General features: G+C 34.8%; 1 protein-coding gene across 1 annotated transcript in view; it reads right to left on the bottom strand.

Annotated features, from left to right (window-relative positions):
* Positions 1–19599, bottom strand: part of LOC150097292 (uncharacterized) — a 103827-nt gene that overhangs the window by 8908 nt on the left and 75320 nt on the right. Inside the window, exons 5-9 of the mRNA XM_090407752.1 lie at positions 16834–17512; positions 9190–9334; positions 5798–5988; positions 4011–4199; positions 2450–2525 (exon numbers count right to left, since the gene is read on the bottom strand). Coding sequence (XP_090263878.1) covers positions 2450–2525; positions 4011–4199; positions 5798–5988; positions 9190–9334; positions 16834–17512 — 1280 coding nt within the window. The remainder of the gene's footprint in view (positions 1–2449; positions 2526–4010; positions 4200–5797; positions 5989–9189; positions 9335–16833; positions 17513–19599) is intronic.

The raw sequence follows: 19599 nt of genomic DNA, 5'->3' as shown, positions 1-19599 counted from the left end.
TATGAGGGAAGCAATTATGACATACTCTCACGTTTTATTTACACAAAATAAAAGAAAATTTCATAGAAACAAAAACAGTGCTCATAAAGGATAATAATAGTTTATTTCGTTATCATTTATAACAGATTAAAGAAACTGAACAACCCAAAATTGAGACCTCATTTTGGGTTGTTCAGTTATAGGAAGAGAACAATATACATCCATTATTATTTCATAGGAAAATGATTGAATTCGAAACAAAAAGTTTCAAGGCACTATAAGAGACTCTAAATCGTGCAATGCAAAGAAAAATCCGATGTCAAAGGTTGTAACCTCAGACCTCCCTAGTCAATCCTGAAACTCTTTAAGTTTAAATTCAGTTATGTAGAAACAAAATTCAATTATGTGAAATTATGATTATGGATTTATATCATACATTTCTGTGCTGTTATTATTGGTAAGACAGAAATCCTATTTTCAATTTAAAACATACTGATATTGCAATTAAATATTATTTCCGTTTAAAAACATACCGGAAGTTTTTTTTTAATACTGAAATTAAAACTGCATATAGAGCTATAAAATATTTTTTCAGTTAAAATATTGAAATTAAAACTAATACTGTTCGATTATAAAATACTGTTTCCAATTGCTATTCAAATAGATTAATGTCAAATGATATGAAACATAGAAGGGATTTCATCTTGATGGATATATCTGATTATAAGTCTGGTAACTGGATTATAGTTTTTTAACATTTTGTCGAAACTAGAGCGATAAAGCCTTGTTCTGAATAATCCTCTCTAGGGCGTGAGTATATAAGGGTGAGGTAGCCCAAAAAAGCTACCGTACTTCGGACTCATTCGTACTTCCTGTGTCGTAGATAAGGCGAGATAAAAAGACTTTTTTGTTGAACCGAGTAAAACAGAATTTAGTACGGAGTTTCATCTTAATGAAAAAGAAATTACAAACACATAGAATAGGTGGCAAATACCACTTGATTTTTTAATCATGTGGTTATCTGATGATGTTTTTTTCATGATATAAAAAAAGAAAATATTTCTCTCGGGAAATGCGTATTCATTTAAAATCCAATGCAGATCTTGCTCATACTGGTATCTCATATGAAATCAGACAGTTCACCATTATAAAATGTATGTTTTTTTTTATTTATTTACGTAAAAGGACCTCATAAATTCTGCCAAACTAAAATTGTAATATTGAAGTTCGCATCGGTATAAAATCGGAGTTCAGTGGAGTGTGCAAAACTATTCTGCATGCTATCATGTTCCAGATTACTGTCGTGAATGAAACAGAAGTCATATTATCTTGTCTTTTCTAAATTTTGTTTAAACTGTTCCCCACCCTCTTCCTCCTGTATTCATTTAGACAAACGTTCTTAGAAATGGTATTATTAAAATAATAAAAAGTAATCATAACCAGATTTCTAATTAGAAAATAACTAACCTGATAGGTTTAGAATACAGGATCTATATTTACTAAAATAAAGAGCCAAAAGGCTTCACTTCGGCGATGCAAAAATTATAAAAATCAAGTGGATATTAGATCCAGCATTATTTCAAAGCTGAATGTAGAAACTGTGAAAGTTTTGTAAAAAATAAGTTGCCAGACGTCTGTTTTCTAAAGTGGTCCGCGCTAGGGCCACTCGTAAATGGGATGTATTCCCGTAAGCTCTCTGGTCAACTTATTTTTACAAAACTTTCATAGTTTCTATATTCGGCTTTGAAATAATGCTGGATGTAATAGGATCTATATTGTTTATTTTGGAAACTGTGAGCTAGCTTATTTATTTATTTAGCGTATCATGATACAACGACCGTGATTTTTTTCAACCTGAAACTCGGGTTTTTCGTCCCCCAGAACAGGCAAACCGGCCCTGTGAACACACACAAATTACTGTCAGGAATACTTGAGATGCAGCCATAGGCCTGATTCATCAGCTATGCCGGTCCACAGCCCGGATAAAATTAGGGGTGGGGGGGGGGGAATGAGATGGTGCCGTACTACCCTGTGAAAAGGGTAGTACGGCACCATCCCTCCCCACCACCACCACCTAATTTTATCCGGGCTCTAGACCGGCATAGCTGATGAATCAGGCCTACGGTTGCGTCTTAAGTATTCCTGACTGTAATCTGTGTGTTCACGGGGCCGGTTTGTCTGTTCTTGGGGACGAAAAACCCGAGTTTCAGGTTGAAAAAAATCCCCTTACCTCCGTATGAGACTAACTCACCTTTAGTCGAAAGAGACCAGATAAAGGTAACTCACGTCACTGAAGGGAATCGAACCCAGGTCTTTCCGACGAAAGAGCTTTGTCTATAGCGACTGAACTACGGAGGCTCTGAGAGCTAGCTGATTGCCGAATTAGGTATAAAAACATTAATTACTCATAAAAAGTAATTAGATTAAAAAATTATGCATGGAAATTATATCCACAATTAAGACCTCTTACCTATTTCTTCTTGAATATCGTTGTGTAGATATTGCAGCACTGCTGTTGCCAGTTCAGTAGCTGTATCGTCAAACAACTGCAAAAAAAAAAAAAAAATTACACAGATCGCTTAAGTTATATTATTATAACTCCAATGTTGCACATTTATTTATAAGTTATTCATATCTATTTATTTTAAAATATCATAGGTTATTCAGTAATGCAATGCCACCACTTTGTTTACTGGAAGCGTTCAAGTAACTAAATATGTTTATTCTCCACAACATGATATATATATATAAATCCACGCGTTGTGTATATTGCAAAATACATCGAGCAGCGAGATGAATGAAAAATCTCTCCATCCACTACCCCTGTATCTGTAAGACGTCTGAGGACTATAGCAGAGCATTGCTGAAGCATGACTTGCTAGGAGTTCGGCGTCCTCATCTTGTATACAGTATGCAACAAAAGTTTATTGTATCCTATATCATTTGCTAATTTTTAACCATAATTATAAGAAACAAGAATGAGAAAACAAACACAGATCAACTGTGGTAAGAAATCAAACATTTTACATTTTCACATACATATTCAGACTTGCAATTTCTACGATGCAGTCTGACTGTATATAAAATATTTGAAGGTAATAAATGCAGTGTTAGTTTTCAAGCGTAAGAAACACAGGGTTTCTACTATAGTTTTCAGGTGTTTTAAATGCAAATATTTATTGAGAAAATTAAGATATAGCAGCATACAAACCAGACAGAAACACAAACGCGATCAAAAGGCATAAAATCATACCCCTATCCACATTACTTTGATTGCTTCGCCCATGATTCCAAATCTAAGAGAATTACCCCAAAGAATTACTTTGGGGTAATTCTCTTTGAAAGCGCAGATATTCAATGGGAAAACTAGAATACGAAACTTGACAAACGTTCCATGAAATGCAAATTTTTCTTCATCTTAAAATCAGCTCTCTGAAGAAACTGCTCTCTTTTTTTCCATCTTTTCACGCATGCACAAAATTCAAAATGAGTTTGTCTATCATTATAAGTGATATTCGAAACAGTTTGCAGCTTATAAGACTTACACTGCACTCTTTTAGAAATATTTATATAGTAAATATAGGGAAATGCACACCTTGAAATTTGCACAGCTCCTCTGTACTTCGTAAACATTTCCAAACTCAGCGGTTTCTTGAGAGCTGGTAGGGAGTCCTGAAGACACGATCCTCAACGTTGTCACTTCTTTAAATGGATTCAGATACTGATAATATGGATAAACTGATACTGCTGGTTGACCATCATTATCAGGTGTGGATTAGCCTGACAACAGACTCGGTTTTTTGTGTATGCACCATAAAACACGCGCACACACACACACACACACACACACTGAGTTTTTTTTTTTTTTGTTGTTGTTGTTGAACTGTCGCCAACTTGACACCTACTGATTAGAATCGGGTGAGCAGCATGCACACAAAATTCCGAGTAGGTGAACAAAATTTTGGTTTTGAAAAATAATGACATTTAAGCAAAATATTTAACAAATAATATATATATTTTAAATTTCTTACCTCCTTCAGGGCCAGATTGTACATTAGGGCTGCTCCTTTTTCCTGCATAGAAGGATGGTCGCTGAGAATGCTGTGTACTGCTACTCTGACAGTTACTTTACTGTTATTACAGGATTTGCCTTCTTCTGACCATTCAGAAATATACATGAGCCAGTCGAAACTGCTACCATGGTAACACAGGTTGCACATCTTATGGAATAGAGCAACAAACAACAATCAAACTTGGGAACTGAAAAAAAGGGCTATGTAGCAAGTTACTTAACTCCATAGAAAATTATCATATTACCTGTAAAGTTGAATCTGAAGAAATATGTGTCATTTTAACTCCCAGATATCCTCACCAGACTATTTTTTAAATATCTTCATGCCTTTATGGCATCTGATGCAAAAAAACTTAAAACGGCTGTGTTCAACAAATTCGGGAGTCGTCGTCTTTAATTCGCCAATTGGCCAGAAAGAAGATATTGCCTCTCCCATTTACTTTACTTTGTAAACTCCACAGTAAATTATCATATTACCTGTAAAGTTGAATCTGAAGAAATATATGCGTGTGTGCGTGTGAAGATGTTTGAACAAAGGGATTCAAGCACAACAAGCTTATCAAGTCAAGCTTGAATTTTGTTGGTACCCATAACAAAATTCATTATTTAGAATGTTTAAAATTGAATGGGATCTTGTTATTGATTTAACAAAAAATGTGCCGTTTTTATTCTTGAACTGGAAACCTGTCCTGAAAACGTTTAATATAATTTAACATACAACAAACTCTTGTGTAAAAGAAGTACGAGTAAAATGAAACTCTTTTAATTTTCATACATATCGTACGCGATCCATTTTTTTAAGTAATCCCAGCACACGACAGGTTACAAAACCTATAGTCCATAACACAGTGAATGGATAAGTGGATATGAGCGACGGATCCTGTTGATATTTCCTCGAACAGTTGGAGGTTTAAGTTCTTGGGGAACATTACGTGAGGAAGGTTATTTCAGAGGGCAGAGATAGGCGAAAGAGGATGAGGAATTAAAAGATTGAAGCTGTACTGTGAGTGGGTAATAGAACTATCCATGAACTAGATGTCCTTATTCTGAAGATAATTTAATAATTTATTGCGGTTTTTTGGCATTCTAAAGTTGAGAAATTTTGGATTTGTACAGTATTAGTTGATTTGTAGGTGAAGACTAATGTCTTGGACGGACTAGTGTCTTGTCTGCAAGGTATGTAGAGAAGAGAAGACTTTGAGTGTGATGGTTGTGTCAGAAAAGAGCACATGTGTAGATCTGCCATTTGGTATTATTCAGATTTTGTCTGAAGATCTAGCATTATATAATATAAAGTGGGATTTTTCTTGGGCGAAAGAGCAGGATCTGTGTTTTTATGGCATTGGTTATGAAAAATCTTGAAAAAAAAACATGGGATGGTTTTGTATTACAATGTTTATTGAATGAAGAAAATGAAAATACTGTAAGCAGGAAAATCATGAATAGCATTTGAGGTTGGTGAGAGATAGTCACTTAAACACAGAAAAAAGAACTTGTGAAAAAAATACGCAGGTTGGGTTATTCAGGTTATTCTGGTATTGGTTGAGAAATCTGAAGAGGGAATGCTATCCGCTTATTGCACTCAGAGAACGATGGGTAAATGCTTTGTTTCGCAGTATCAGAACAGTTTGTACAGAAAACAATTATTTGTTGTATGTGTTTCTTATTAAGTATTTCAAATTACTTAAATTTCTAGTGCAGCAAACTACGTAGAATGCAACTACCAACTCGTGCAGAAATACTTACTAGTTTGGCTACTTCTTCCTGTTCGTCGATTGGTAAATTCTCTATCCTGTACAGGAAGCTCATCAGGTGATGGTCTTTCCTGTCTTGGTGAAGTAGGAGGATGATGTCTTCTTTTAAAGCAGATGCTTGAAGTACTTTAAGAATAAGAATAGGAACATCCCCTGGGAGGTTTCTGTCATTGAGAAAGCGTCCTAAATTAGGATAAATAGTCAACGATAGTTTCATTCAGGGTAGCAATAAATACATGATTCGTGTTAATTTCTCTTTTTAAATCTATTTCAAGTGTTTTAATATGACTAGCTAAACGGAAAAATTAAATCTAATCTGATTTTAAAAAAGTACATCGGTGTCTTTGTGGACCTATGGAAATGAAGTTTGCACTAGACAGCACGAAGAAATACCCATATAGATTCAATTCTAGTTGTCAAGTAAAGGAGGAACTTTTTTAAAATTTCTTAGACCCCTTTTCAGTCTATTTTTGGCACAGACAAGTATGGTATTTCCTCCCAGAAAACTCTCTGGTTTTCTGTTATTATTAAAAATAACAAATAAATAAATCTGCGTAGAATTCACATTATGTTATACACCTGTTAGAAGCCTCTCAATCTTCAAAAACGTCAGGAACTTTTTTTGAAGGGAAACCTGCTTCCTTTAGAAATAAAAAGCGTTAGATAATTTATTTCTTTGTTCATTTATGTTTAAAAGTAAAGGAAGAACAGTTAAGCGAAATAGAAACATTCCGCATTATGGATCCTGGAGATCTAATAATTGCACTGATGCCGTGTTTTCGCTCTCTTGTACTATTACAGTGTTAACGTATTTGAGTACACCAGAAAATGCCAATTATCACCAGCCGTTATGTTAAAAATGGCAAGAAGCTGTGTTTTAATATAATTAAATCTAAGGGTACTGGGGGTATTATTATTTCAGTACAGAACTCCCTTGGGCCACGTTTTGACAGTGGATCGAATCACCTCTCCTCAATAATGTACGTAACGTTTTCACCCAGGGTGTGAGTCAAAATGTAGCTACTTCCACTGACAAATTCATTCTCTATCCTGTAAACATTTAGCCATTTGCACCTGTAAAGACGTATATTTAGAAACCAAGAGAAACCGAACAAGAGTTTCTCCTCACCAATCTTTGAAATCGAACCTTTGTCAAGATGCTCCAATATTCATTAACGTACTTCGAATTTAGAGTACAATACCGTGGCAGAATTACCACACTAGAAAACTCTGAAGTGGGGCATGAGATAGAACGTAGAGGATCCCAAATGGAAACACACATTGATCCCAATAAAAAATATGTTTCTGATCGGACAGTCGAAGGAGTTACAAGCTCTCCAAAGCCGAGGTTTAAGACAAAGACTGTAGGTTTTTTTTCCCGAAACTTTTCTCTCGTTTGCTTAAGTTTGGTCTGTAAATGCGAATTTGTTTTAGTATTAGTTTATCATATATAAACTAAACATAAATTTCAAGCATGAAGTCATTGTGATTACAAATGTTTAGATTCTTCAGTTAAATTTGCTTTACCTGCATGGCTTTGAGGCCAAATTTTCAGAAAAAACATACCTTATAGATTGTATTGTCACCGACTAGAACTCACAATAATGGTAGTTAGAAAGACAAGATTGTGTCAGAAACCGTCAGCCATATTGATAAGTCTCCTTCATTTATGCATGCTGGTTAGTAATCACACTCATCCGCAATGACGAAAGTGATGACAACACACTGCCAGCCCGTTTCCTAAAAAGTTAGGAACTGTTTCTTTACTGTCCTTTGGAAATGAGACGTCACACAGCAAATGCATATAAGTTATTAAATAATTTCTTAAAGATAATAGAATTTTGAGTTCTTAGAATTATTTTCGTAGAGTGTTTGAAAAATAGTCAAATCGAGACTATCTGTATGGGGGTGTACAGGGTGTTCGGGATAAATTTGACATATTTATAATTAATTATATTTTTCCGTAAGTTACATGTATTAACACACACTTCTTTTCATTTAAAAGTTTGGACCCTTCTTCATTCACATACAAGATGTCAGAAAGGATGGATAGCTGGAACCCACCTGAATCATGGAAGAGAATAACTTGTATCATGATGATTCGTGCCCGCCATCAAAATAAGGATATTACGACTGCTGCCCAATGCTCCCTGAATACAGTAAAAACAATCAGGCATGAACTAGAGACTTGCAATGGTGACTACGAGGATGTAGCAAGAAGAAAGATCCCTAGCAGACGATCTGATTGCGTTCGTACAGCAGAATTCCTCGCAAATCTGCAGGAACAGGTGTTGAAGAACCCTGGCATTGGAATTCGGGCTTTGTTCGTGGAGTTGCTAACTGTAGTAAAGCCCTGGATAACAAGGGTAGCCAATGGTAGGCCGTATGTATGGCAGCAGGATTCGGCCCCTTGCCACACCTCTGGGAAAAGTCAAAAATGGTTGTCTGAAAATTTCTACGACTTCACCAGTCCAAATGTTTGGCCTCCAAACTCCCCAGACCTTAACCCCATGGATTATTTTGTATGGGGCGCAGTTGAAAAAGACACCAATCGCACTTCCAGTAATACAAAAGCCCAGTTAATGGATAAAATTAAAACAGTTTTTGCGGCCCTTCCCAGGGAGACTGTAGCATCAGCTTGTTCGAGGTTCCGAAGCAGAATTGAAGCTGTGATCGATGCTAATGGTGGTTATTTTGAGTAAATCTTGTTGATAGTATTGTAATTAACTCTGCCTGTAATGTTTTTTTGTCAATTCATTAAATTTAATAGATACAAAGAAGATTTTCTTTTTCCTTACGAAACTGTCAAATTTATCCCGAACACCCTGTATGTGTTTAAAAAATTAACAATTTTCTGTTAAGTTTATTAACATAAAATTAACAATAAACCTATCTTTAGTTTTAACTGCAGCTTCAGTCCAGTGGAACAATTTCCTACAGCAGGCAGTTCGAATTCGTTTCACTTAATAGCAATGAAGTGGAACAATTTCGTGGTCGAAGGGGATCTTGTATTTTATTAGTCATTATGTACAATGATTGCAAATCGCTCCATTATGTGCAACGGTCAAATATCTCCATCGTTTGCCGGAAATACAAGTTCGAATACATTTCCCATTTTCGTTTTGTTTTAAACTTCACTGGCAGTTGTCAGTGCTTCCAAAAAATATCTTCCGAACCAGAGTAATTACTCGTCTTGTGAAAAACGTTTGAAAGTTAAACCTCAGCTTATGAAACTTTCGTCTTCAGTTCCAAGTTCTCCTATAGTTCACTGAATCTCTTTTCATCATATATTATAGAATCCAAGGATCCGATATTATATGCTTGGATATCTTTCAAATTTAGGGGTATTACTAAACTATTCGTAATATGCTTTTCAATACTTACCAATTACGTCGAGATGTGCAGTTCCAAGAGCCCATGCTCCTCCTTCCGACATAAGATACTCGTGAAATTCGCTAATAGCTTGTCTCTCATCTGGATTCAGCACATCCTGCACTATTTCGATTAGATTCTTGATGAGCGTGACTCCCTGTTAAATATAAATCCGTTTTTATAATTGGGATTTTTCTTTACTTTAAAAAGTTATTTTTAATTTGATCATTATTATTTAATATCAAATATGTGTTTTCTTTATTTTTTTTTTTTGGAATGGCATGAACAGTTGACTGTTGTAGATTTCATCTTAAATGGCTTTCTTTCATGTGACTCCCATCCTATTGTACATTAACACCGTTGGTGGGCCATGACGTTGGATTATCTCAAAGCACTGTTCTGTAGACCAAATCATGGTACTTTTAGGTACTTTTATAGCTCATAAAGTATCTAATAAGTGCAATGTGACTCCCATCCTATTGTACATTAACACCGTTGGTGGGCCATGACGTTGGATTATCTCAAAGCACTGTTCTGTAGACCAAATCATGGTACTTTTAGGTACTTTTATAGCTCATAAAGTATCTAATAAGTGCAATGTGACTCCCATCCTATTGTACATTAACACCGTTGGTGGGCCATGACGTTGGATTATCTCAAAGCACTGTTCTGTAGACCAAATCATGGTACTTTTAGGTACTTTTATAGCTCATAAAGTATCTAATAAGTGCAATGGTAGTGGTCTCAATAATTTCCGTGAAATTATTTCTTATTGTAAATCTCAAAGCTCTATAACTGAGAGGAGACGTCCACATAGCCTTTAAAGTAGTGTTTCTCAACGTTTCTTGGATCATGCCCCACCTCAACGTCTTAAAGATTTTGATGTCCCCCCCCCCTCTAGCATAATAGTCAGCCAAGTTCTGAAAAAGCATAATATAAATATGTATAAATATGTACATGTACATTTTCTAATTGCCCCCCCAAAATATTCAAATTGTCCCCCTGTGGGGAGTATGCCCCACAGGGAGACAATTTGAATTTGAGAAACACTGCTCAATTTGAGAAACACTGCTTTAAAGGAATGCGGAGAACCGACCAGAGCTTCTGACCTAATGTCCAATCCTCACCTTCTCGTGCTGCACCCTGTTAGGTATCTACCTGGATACTGAACGAACGAGGATGGGCTGACAATTTAGGATTTAGCCGAACAAATTGTATTCTTATTGGCTTAAACCAAAATACAAAATGATGGTACAACATGACAGAATTTCATGCCGGCTGGGGTGCCGCCGGTTAAACAAAGCCCCGTTGTTTTCGCAGGGGAATCAGGGCGAACAGCGAAAAGTCAGCTACTAGAACAAATCCTGAACACATTCCAACTCAGAATCACCAGAGATCAAGAACAATAATATCAACATAAAAAGTCTGAATGGCAAAGAAATGGAGCTAGCTGAGGAATTGGATAAGTACCAGAATCGACATAATAACATAATAGGGGTGGCTGAAACAAAAAAGACAAAAACTGGTGAGAATCTGAGCAATAAATACAAAATGTTATATTCAGGCAATGACAATCAGGAAAAAGAAAGTGTAGCTATAGTATTGAACACAAAATACGAGGCTAATCTTGAATGGCAAGCAGTATCAAGCAGAGTGATGTGGGCAAATATCAGAATGGGGAATTGGAACAACGAGACTTATTTCTGTTTATGGTGCCACAGAAGATTCAACTAAGGCAGAAATGGAGGAATTTGTTGAGGCTTTAGAAAAAGCAATTGGCACAATGAAAAAGAAAAAGTTGATCCTTGCTGTGGATCTAAATAGCAGAGTAGGAAATAATTGTCACACATGTAACAATATTTTGGGAAACTTTGGAGAAAAGAGCAAAGTTAATAATAATGGAAAGTACCTATTCGATTTCTGCTCAGGACATGAACTGGTTATTACTAACACAATGTTCCAAGAAAAAAATGTGCACAAATTCACATGGAGAGAAGAGGCAAGAAATAAGAAAATTCTCACTGACTATTATTGTTGATAGCGACGTTTTTTCATTGGTGTAGGATACTAGAGTGTACAAAGGATTTGAAACTGGAAGTGATCACCATTTAGTCTTGAGCAGAATAAAATGAAATTTCATATTGAAAAGAAGTAAGAAAGTTTTAAAGCGAATAAAAGTTGATAAGCTGTCAGACGTGAACTGTAGACTAAAATACACAAACGTTATTTAAGAAAAAATCAACGAGTTTGAGAACAGAAACCAAACTTGTAAATTCAGTGGCAAATCCTGAAAAAAACATTGACTGATTTAGCCAGAGAGAAATGTAGTGAAGTTGTCTGCAAGGATAGAAAAATCAGAACTCCATGGTGGACACAGGAAGTTTGAGGTGCTGAAGGAAAAGAAGGAAGCATATCAAAAATTCCTGGCAAATAAGTCAGCTTGTGCTCTTAGAGAATACAGAGACAAATGCAAGAAAGCTAAATAAACACCTCGTAAAATTATCTAAAACAAAAGTCATGGGAAGACTTTGGCAAGAACATAGATATTCTGGAGGCTGTTGAAAAAGCTCAGAAACGGAAGAAAGAGTCCTTTAAAAGAGATTAGAGATGATAAAGGTGACATGAAAACCGGAGGAAAAGATATCCTTGATATATGGAGTAATTACTTGAAAAATTGATAAATGAAAGAAGCAGTGACAGAACAGCGGTAAAACACACTGACCATGCATACAGTCAGGAATACATATCTATACTTGAAGTAGAGAAGCCATCAAAAGCCTGAATTGTGGAAAGGCAGAGAGAGTAGATGATATTCAACTAGAAATGCTCACGTATGGGGGTAAAAGTCTTACACTGGCTGCAATGCATAGTTCAGAAGGCATGGACAGAGAGACGAATTCCAGATGATTGGAGTAGAGTTCTCATAGTACCCATATATAAAAAGGGAAATAAGACTGAATATAAGAATTCAGAGGTATTTCCCTAGTGAGTGTTCCTGGTACGATTTATGCAAGTATACTTGAGAAACGGTTGAGAAGGATTGTGGAAAGGAAGCTTGGTAAAGAACCAGCTGGATTCAGGACAAACAGAGGCTGTCAGGATCAGATTTTCACTTTACGACAAATAGTTGAGAAATCGTGGAAATATAACAAAGATCTGCATTTAAGTTTTGTAGACCTGCAAAAGGTATATGACAAGGTGTTTCAAGAGAAAAGCTATTCAAAACTCTACTGTTATATGGTGTCAATGGGACATTATATTAAGCAATACTTAGTCATTATTTGATTTGTAAGTCGGGAGTTATAATTGAAGGAAGTACAGGAAAATTGTTTGATGCTAAATCTGATGTCACACAAGGATGTACATTATCCTCTCTGTTATTCATTATCTATATGGATCACATTATGAAGGAAAGTGGTATTAAACCTGATATCAAATTAGAGATGCTAATGTCAGCTCTTAGCTTTATGCGAACGATGCTACACTTGTAAATAAATCCGCTACAAGTATGCAAAGATTCCCTGACTAAATTCAATAACTGCTGTAATAAATTTGGTATGAAAATCAGCCATAAAGAGACAAAAATAATGAAAATAGGCAGAAGCATTGAAGATATCAACTGCATTGTGAATGGAGGACCTATAGAATAAGTAAAATATTTCAGCTACGTAGGCACAATTTTCAGTGAAGATGGTAAATTAAATATGGAAATAGACAACAGAATCAACAAAGTTGGTATGGTAGGAAGTCAACTGAATAAATATCTGTGGAATAACAGTGAAATTAGTCAAAACATTAAATTAATGTATGCAATTTTAACTTATGGATCTGAGAGCTGGGTCAGAAATAAAACGCTTGACCAAAGACTAGAGACCGTAGATATGAGAGTCCTGATAAAGATTAGGGACATGAACAGATGGCATTAATGGCAGTATCATATTAAAAAGGAGGATATAATGAAAGAACTTGGCATTGTTAGCATCCATGAATGCGTTAGTAGAGCTAATCTCAGGTGGTATGGTCACTTAAACCGAATGGGAGAGGAAAGATTAGCAAAACAAGTGTTCTCTGCCAGAAAGACAGGAAAAAAGATCCATCCAGAGGAAGACCAAGATGTAGATGGATTGATACAGTAAAAAATGCTTTTGAAGACAGAAATATAAGATCTGATAATATTGGAGTCTTGACAAGTAACAGACTGATTTGGAGGAAAATTGTCGATAGGAAGTTAGTAATGATGTAAGTTTTTCCTATAGTATTATCATATCCTTCACACTTGTTGAGGGTACATATCAGGAATTTGATGACGATGTAAATCTAGTTGCTTCGGTTCATCTAACGATGAACCGAAGCGACTAGAAATATTCGTTCAACATTTATACTAACGTTTAAAATCGTAATAGTCTCGGATAATAACCGAATTAGATCCTGAATCGATACAAATTTGAATAACTCAAATAAGATAAATTCAGTTGAACAATACAGCTTGTACGTTACCACGTTAGTTACCACGTAAGTTATTCACTACAAATGATGTTCAGCGAATATATGATGGCAAAGTTCTGGCTGTAGTTCAGGTCTGATTATTTCAGATTATAGAAGAAAGCGCACTGAAGTATTAATTCCGTTTAGTACTAGATGAATATGCAGAAAAAAAACAGCATTCAGAACGAAAAGAATGAAAAGGCATGCTCCAGACCAGGTTTTTTCTCAACCGGCGTTCTGCAAAAGATCAGAATAAAAAAATAAAAAAAACATCGTATAAATAACACAGGCCTGCAAAATTCGAGTCATGAAAAGTTGTCTTTAAACTATTAACTGGTTTCTGATTTATTTTTAACCGCTGATTTCAAATATCTCTTCCATTTTTCTCTATCACGTAAGGATAGAGTAAGTAAAAATAGCTTTAAAATAGCTTAAAACGTTTTAAAAATAGCTTTAAAGTAGCTTAAAATTATTGCAAAAAATTTTAATTAAAGTAATTAAAGACTAATCTTTAGTACATACTTTATATTTCGTTGTGGTGTCTTTTCTTTTTCTTTCAAAGTTTCTTTTTGAACTTTTTCTATGAAATTCTTTTCCCGGGTCGTCTCTGTGCAACATTCAGCAATCCGCCATCATGTTGACATTCCACATGCCCTGATACCTTCTTTCCATCTCCTTGATGTCTTGGTGAAATCGCTTTCCTTGCTCTTCGCCAACAGTTTCCAGATTCTAAGGAAAGTGGTCTAAATGAGAGTTGAGAAAGTGCACTTTTAAGCTCATGGAGCATAACCAATCCTTGAATTTCTGTAGCATGTCTTCCACAATCATTTTATGGTTGGGGTCCTTGTGACTTCCTAAAACTTTGGTCCCTACCTCTTTCAAAGCTTTCCACGCTTCTTTTTCAACAGTTGCCATGTTTTCTTCAAACAGTTTATCCTTCATAAGTTTCCTGATATCCGGACCGATAAAAATACCTTCTTTCAGTTTTGCTGTAGATAATCCCAGAAATTTTGCACAGTTGTATTTAAAACACTCGTTCTTTTAACAAAGCCTTGACAAATCGCTTGATCAATCCCAGCTTCATGTGAAGCGGTGGTAAAAGGATGTTTTCCCGAGTAACCAAAGTTTCGTGTAACACATTTTTATTTCCAGGCTCTAATGTGACTCTTTTTGGCAATTCCTTATTGATCCAATGTTGCTCTCGATCTCGGCTGTCCCACTCGCACAAAAAGCACGGGTATTTCGTGTATCCTCTTTGTTGTCCCAAAATCATAGATATGACTTTAAGATCACCGCAAACTGTCCATCCATGATCATTGTAAAAAATTGTAAAAAACCGCAAACACATTAAATTAAATCTTCACATTAACTTAGAAAATATGCCACCTTTCAGAAATATGATAACCTTAGTAGTCAACGACTAAAGTTCAACTAAAGAAATCACACAAAAAATATGTCTGTGACAACAGGAAAGTCATCCGTTATCTCGGCGAATCAGATTCAAAAGCCATCTGCACTTTTATCTGCATCCCTTCCTCCCTCCCTCTCCTATCTTAAGAATAAGAAGTTTCATGGAAATTTCTTTATTTACCATAAAAAGGCACTTATACAACTAATTAGCTGTAAATAAAGGAGAATGAAAATAAATACCAATGCGCTGAATTTAAATCCAAATACTGTACTACTAATAAAAACGATAAAATTAGAAATTGGGTAAAATTGGTGCGCGATGGAATTTTTTTACTATTATATATAAAATATATATATATATATTTAAATAACATACATGTATTTATACGATATATATACTTGAATTTATATATACCGTATGTATTTGAATGGGAAAATATATAATTGAATGAGAAAACAAAAATCTACTTGGAGTGCCAAAAATCAACTAACTTCAGGAACCGAAAAAGAATAATAAGAAGAAGAAAAGATCCCCAAAAAGTTCGTATATAGACGCTACAAGAAGCAATTCCACAGGACATTATTAATAGAATGTTTACTGCCAAATATAATTGAAAGGGTTAACGGGAAAGAGAAAGAAAGTGAACTATTGTCACAAGCATTGTTCAGAATTTCAGTAAAATAGAATCATTGACCTTATAATTAATAAGTTTCAATTTATTTAATTAATCAATAATATTAATTTATTTCATTTATTTATTAGTTCTTAAAATTAAATAACGTTTTCGTTCAAATACAGTTATCCTGTTATCTATAATCCTTGTAATCAGAAAACATTTCGCCGAAAAATCATTAAATTTTGTCAAGTAAAATTCTGTAAAAAGTTTGTAGTTAAGTTATAAGATCAAAAGTTCAATGGAAAGCTCATTCATTTAAATTTTACTCGACTGCGATCTGCTTGTATTGATGCAATTTAATCAGACACAGTCAACTTTATTAAAACAAGAGTTGGAGAATTGGAGATTACATGTCATAAACACAATTATCTGTAATGTATGCGAAAGGTCACGTTTTTTTTTTTTTTTTTTTTTTTGTATGTAAGAAGTATTGCTCCTTCGACATATTACTGTTTTCACACTTGGCTTAAAAAACAAACAGAACTGTTTCGTTTTTAAAATGTTCACTCAGTCAAACCTTTATATCAAGGCAAAAGCGTATTTTAAAGTATTTTTAAAACTTGGATTTTAATGTAAAACATTTTTAACAAACATTATTAATAAAATAAAACGGCTGAAGTAAAGTTTTCTCAATTAATAAAGTTAATTAATAAAGCTAAAAATTAACAAAGTTTTCTCAATTTTATGTATGGCGACAAGTTTATCCTTTAATAAATAGAAATCTATTTAGGCGAAGTTAGGTTTCATTGAATTTTTAAAAGCACATATTATATGTAAGAAATGTTGCATGCCTTAACTTCATTACTGTTATATTATCTTGCAAATGGTTACTGAAATTAATACTATTACGAAATAGGAAGTACGAATAAAATTATTTCGGAATCAAATGATCTTTAGTTTCAATATTAATTGTATCAAACAGTATAATTATAATTTTTTGTATCAAAAAAATATAAGAACAGTTTCAAACATATTTAAGCTGTGAATTCAAGGCCGTAACTAAACTCATACGTGTGCCTGAATGATTTCCAACATCTTAAGATTAGTTTCTCCATGTTCAAGAAATACACGAAAATATACTCACGTCGACATCTTGATATACTACTGGAGGGTCCTTGTATCGTTTTGATCTTCTAGAAACATACACGCTACTATCTCCAGTCTCTTGGCTTGATTCATCGCCAGAATCCGATGTTCGAACAGCAGACTGCGTGCTTCCTGCAGATGTTGTCGCTGGAGTGGCAGCTTCTTCATCAGGAGATTGGAGAGGCGTCTCAGGACTCCCAGCTGAGTGAGAACTGGGTTGCTCGTTTGGGGGTATTTCATTTACCTGTTCCTTTTCGGATGATGTGACAGAGTTAGGCTTTACCTCCTGCGCCGACGCGGTGTCACCTTCGCCGCTACTTAATGCTTCGCCATTAATTCGGTTACTCGTGTCAGGTTTCTCTGCAGTATCCAGAGGTGGTTTGCCCTCGGATGAACTATCCTGTTTTTCTTTAACAGTTGCCTGTACTTCACCATTCACTGCTGGCTTCACTGCATTACTAACTGGCTCAGCCATGTTGTTGTTGATTTTATCCGATGATTCGCTCTGAGAATCGTTAGGACGCCCGTTACTGAATGTCCCGTTTAGAGATGAAGAGGATTGATTACTTGATGTTCTTCTGCCACCGCCGTAGAGGGAGCCAAAACTCAGCCCTTTCGATCCTTCCGCTTTTAAACACAAATTCTCGAAGTATTCTTTTAGACTTTCATTCAGAGGTCTGAAATTAAAATAAAATGGATTAAGTATTATTTATTGATTCCTCAAAATACACTTGACATATATTACAGACACAGTGTATATCGACAATTCGCGTACACTTGAACATGGGCAAAAAAAATTATAATGGCTTAAATAAAAATATTTGCTGAATAAGCAATATTCAGTCTACACTTCATTTTAATGGCAAGATCCCATAGCAACGAATGCCAACGAAACAAAACATGACACAATTAGAAGGCTTATATATGTCAGTATTGGAATAAAGCAGAAGTGCAGCGAAAAATATTTTGTAATGGAGTACGCATCGCACTCTGTCATCTGTGCTGCTTATTGTGTATTAACCCATCTTCAAAGCAAAAGAATTAAGACACAAAAGAAATACTGACGCACCCAAGAATAATTTTTGGTGCAGGGGAAGAATGGGTTAATCATAATAAATAAAACGAAAATCCTCTTTATTTTTTTTTAAAAAAAAAAACTTCTACGATTTCTAGCCTTACATTTAAAACTAAAAAATTTGCATCACTTCAATGAGAGCACCTATGAAGGTATGTACAAAATTCATAGCATATCAAATATCAGGACTTTTCAAGTAAAGGTTAGTTAGCAGATCTCACATGGAGATGAATTTTAATCTGGGCGACATGAATTTTAATCTGGGCGACTCGGATATTTCATACCACAAAACAGGAAAAACAGCCAAAAGAACTCACATAGTTTATTACAGACATAGCCGGCAATGCAAATAGGATTAATCAACCTGTCATAAGCAGTAACCAGGTTTCCAAGAAGAGAAGTTATTTGGCCGTGACAACACACCACTGAGCCTAACACAAAACGGAAGATGGAAGAATGGAAGGTGGGCGATATATATATATATAGCTGATATTATTTCTTTATACCTAGTAATCTATGTGATGCAAAGTGCTTGTACGCGAGATCAAATAAGACCTTTATTTTATTGGCAAGGTAAAATATTTTCTTATCTTAAGGAAAAGTCTCTAGGACATATAATTTAATCTACAATGTTGGCTGCACATAAGAATATCATTTAAAACTTTCTTTTGTTCTTTCAAGGCCAAATGCGTATGCTATACCTTGCTTTCGTTAAGTGTAAGTGATGGTCACATGATACAAAATGTACCAGTTAAGCAGTTGTTTTCGCAACGTGAATCAGTACCGGAGGGTGATATAATTTCTCCCATTCAACGACTTCCTTCCTGCGAATCCAGAAGGTAAAAAAATAAAAATAATAGATAAACGAGGATCTTAAATTTCATAGTATAATGAGCAGTTTTCTTAAGCACATATGTACATTTAGTTGGAATCGTTTTTTCCTCCTTCAAAATAGCCCAACAGACCAAGCGAACAAACGTATTCAGAGAAATAGTAGATTATGAGAGGTAGTACTAGATGCCCTATCATTATTAGAATTAGATTTCTAAAAACGCCAGTTAACGTGGATGCAGATCCACGTTAACTGGCTGTAATATGTCAAGGAGAATAAGAAAACTAACTTAAGTAATAATTATACTGCTTAAGTTTCGTTGAATTATCAGAAAAGCGTTAAGGTAGAAAAGAACAAAGTTTAGAGATTGACGCATTGCTATGAAAAGGAACTAGAAATGGTTGTCCAGTTAAATAGGAAATTTTCTGAAAAAATTTTCTGAATGTAAATTTTCTGAAGCCAACCAAGGCTGGAATAGGATTTCTTATTAATTTACAATGGCTTTGCAAAGCGATATGCAATTATGCCCTTCATTCAGACGAGACTTTTATAGAGATTAACAACTGATAGGGGTGCTATTCTTATGAATAATAACTTCGATTTTGTAAGTTGTAAATCTCAGAGTCAACGAATCATATAAAGCTGTTAAGAGGTAGAATGAATTGAATTCTAAGGATATTTTCACATCCAAGAAATCGGAAAGCATTCAGTAGTTTTAAGAAGGATTTCCAAAAAAAAAAATTATTATTATTATTATGATAAGGGAATGCTAATTTAAAATGTCAGCCATTGAGATAAACTTCTCGATTATACAAATATAAAGAGATCTTGAAAAAGTATTTACAGACTTAGTATAT

This window comes from Typopeltis vanoorti, chromosome 17 (assembly GCF_054136105.1).
Source record: "Typopeltis vanoorti isolate ZY-2024b chromosome 17, IOZ_Tvanoo_1.0, whole genome shotgun sequence".
In the NCBI taxonomy this organism is placed as follows: Eukaryota; Metazoa; Arthropoda; class Arachnida; order Uropygi; family Thelyphonidae; genus Typopeltis; species Typopeltis vanoorti.
Note: the sequence above shows the minus strand (reverse complement) of the source record. Positions and strands in the feature narration are given on the sequence as shown.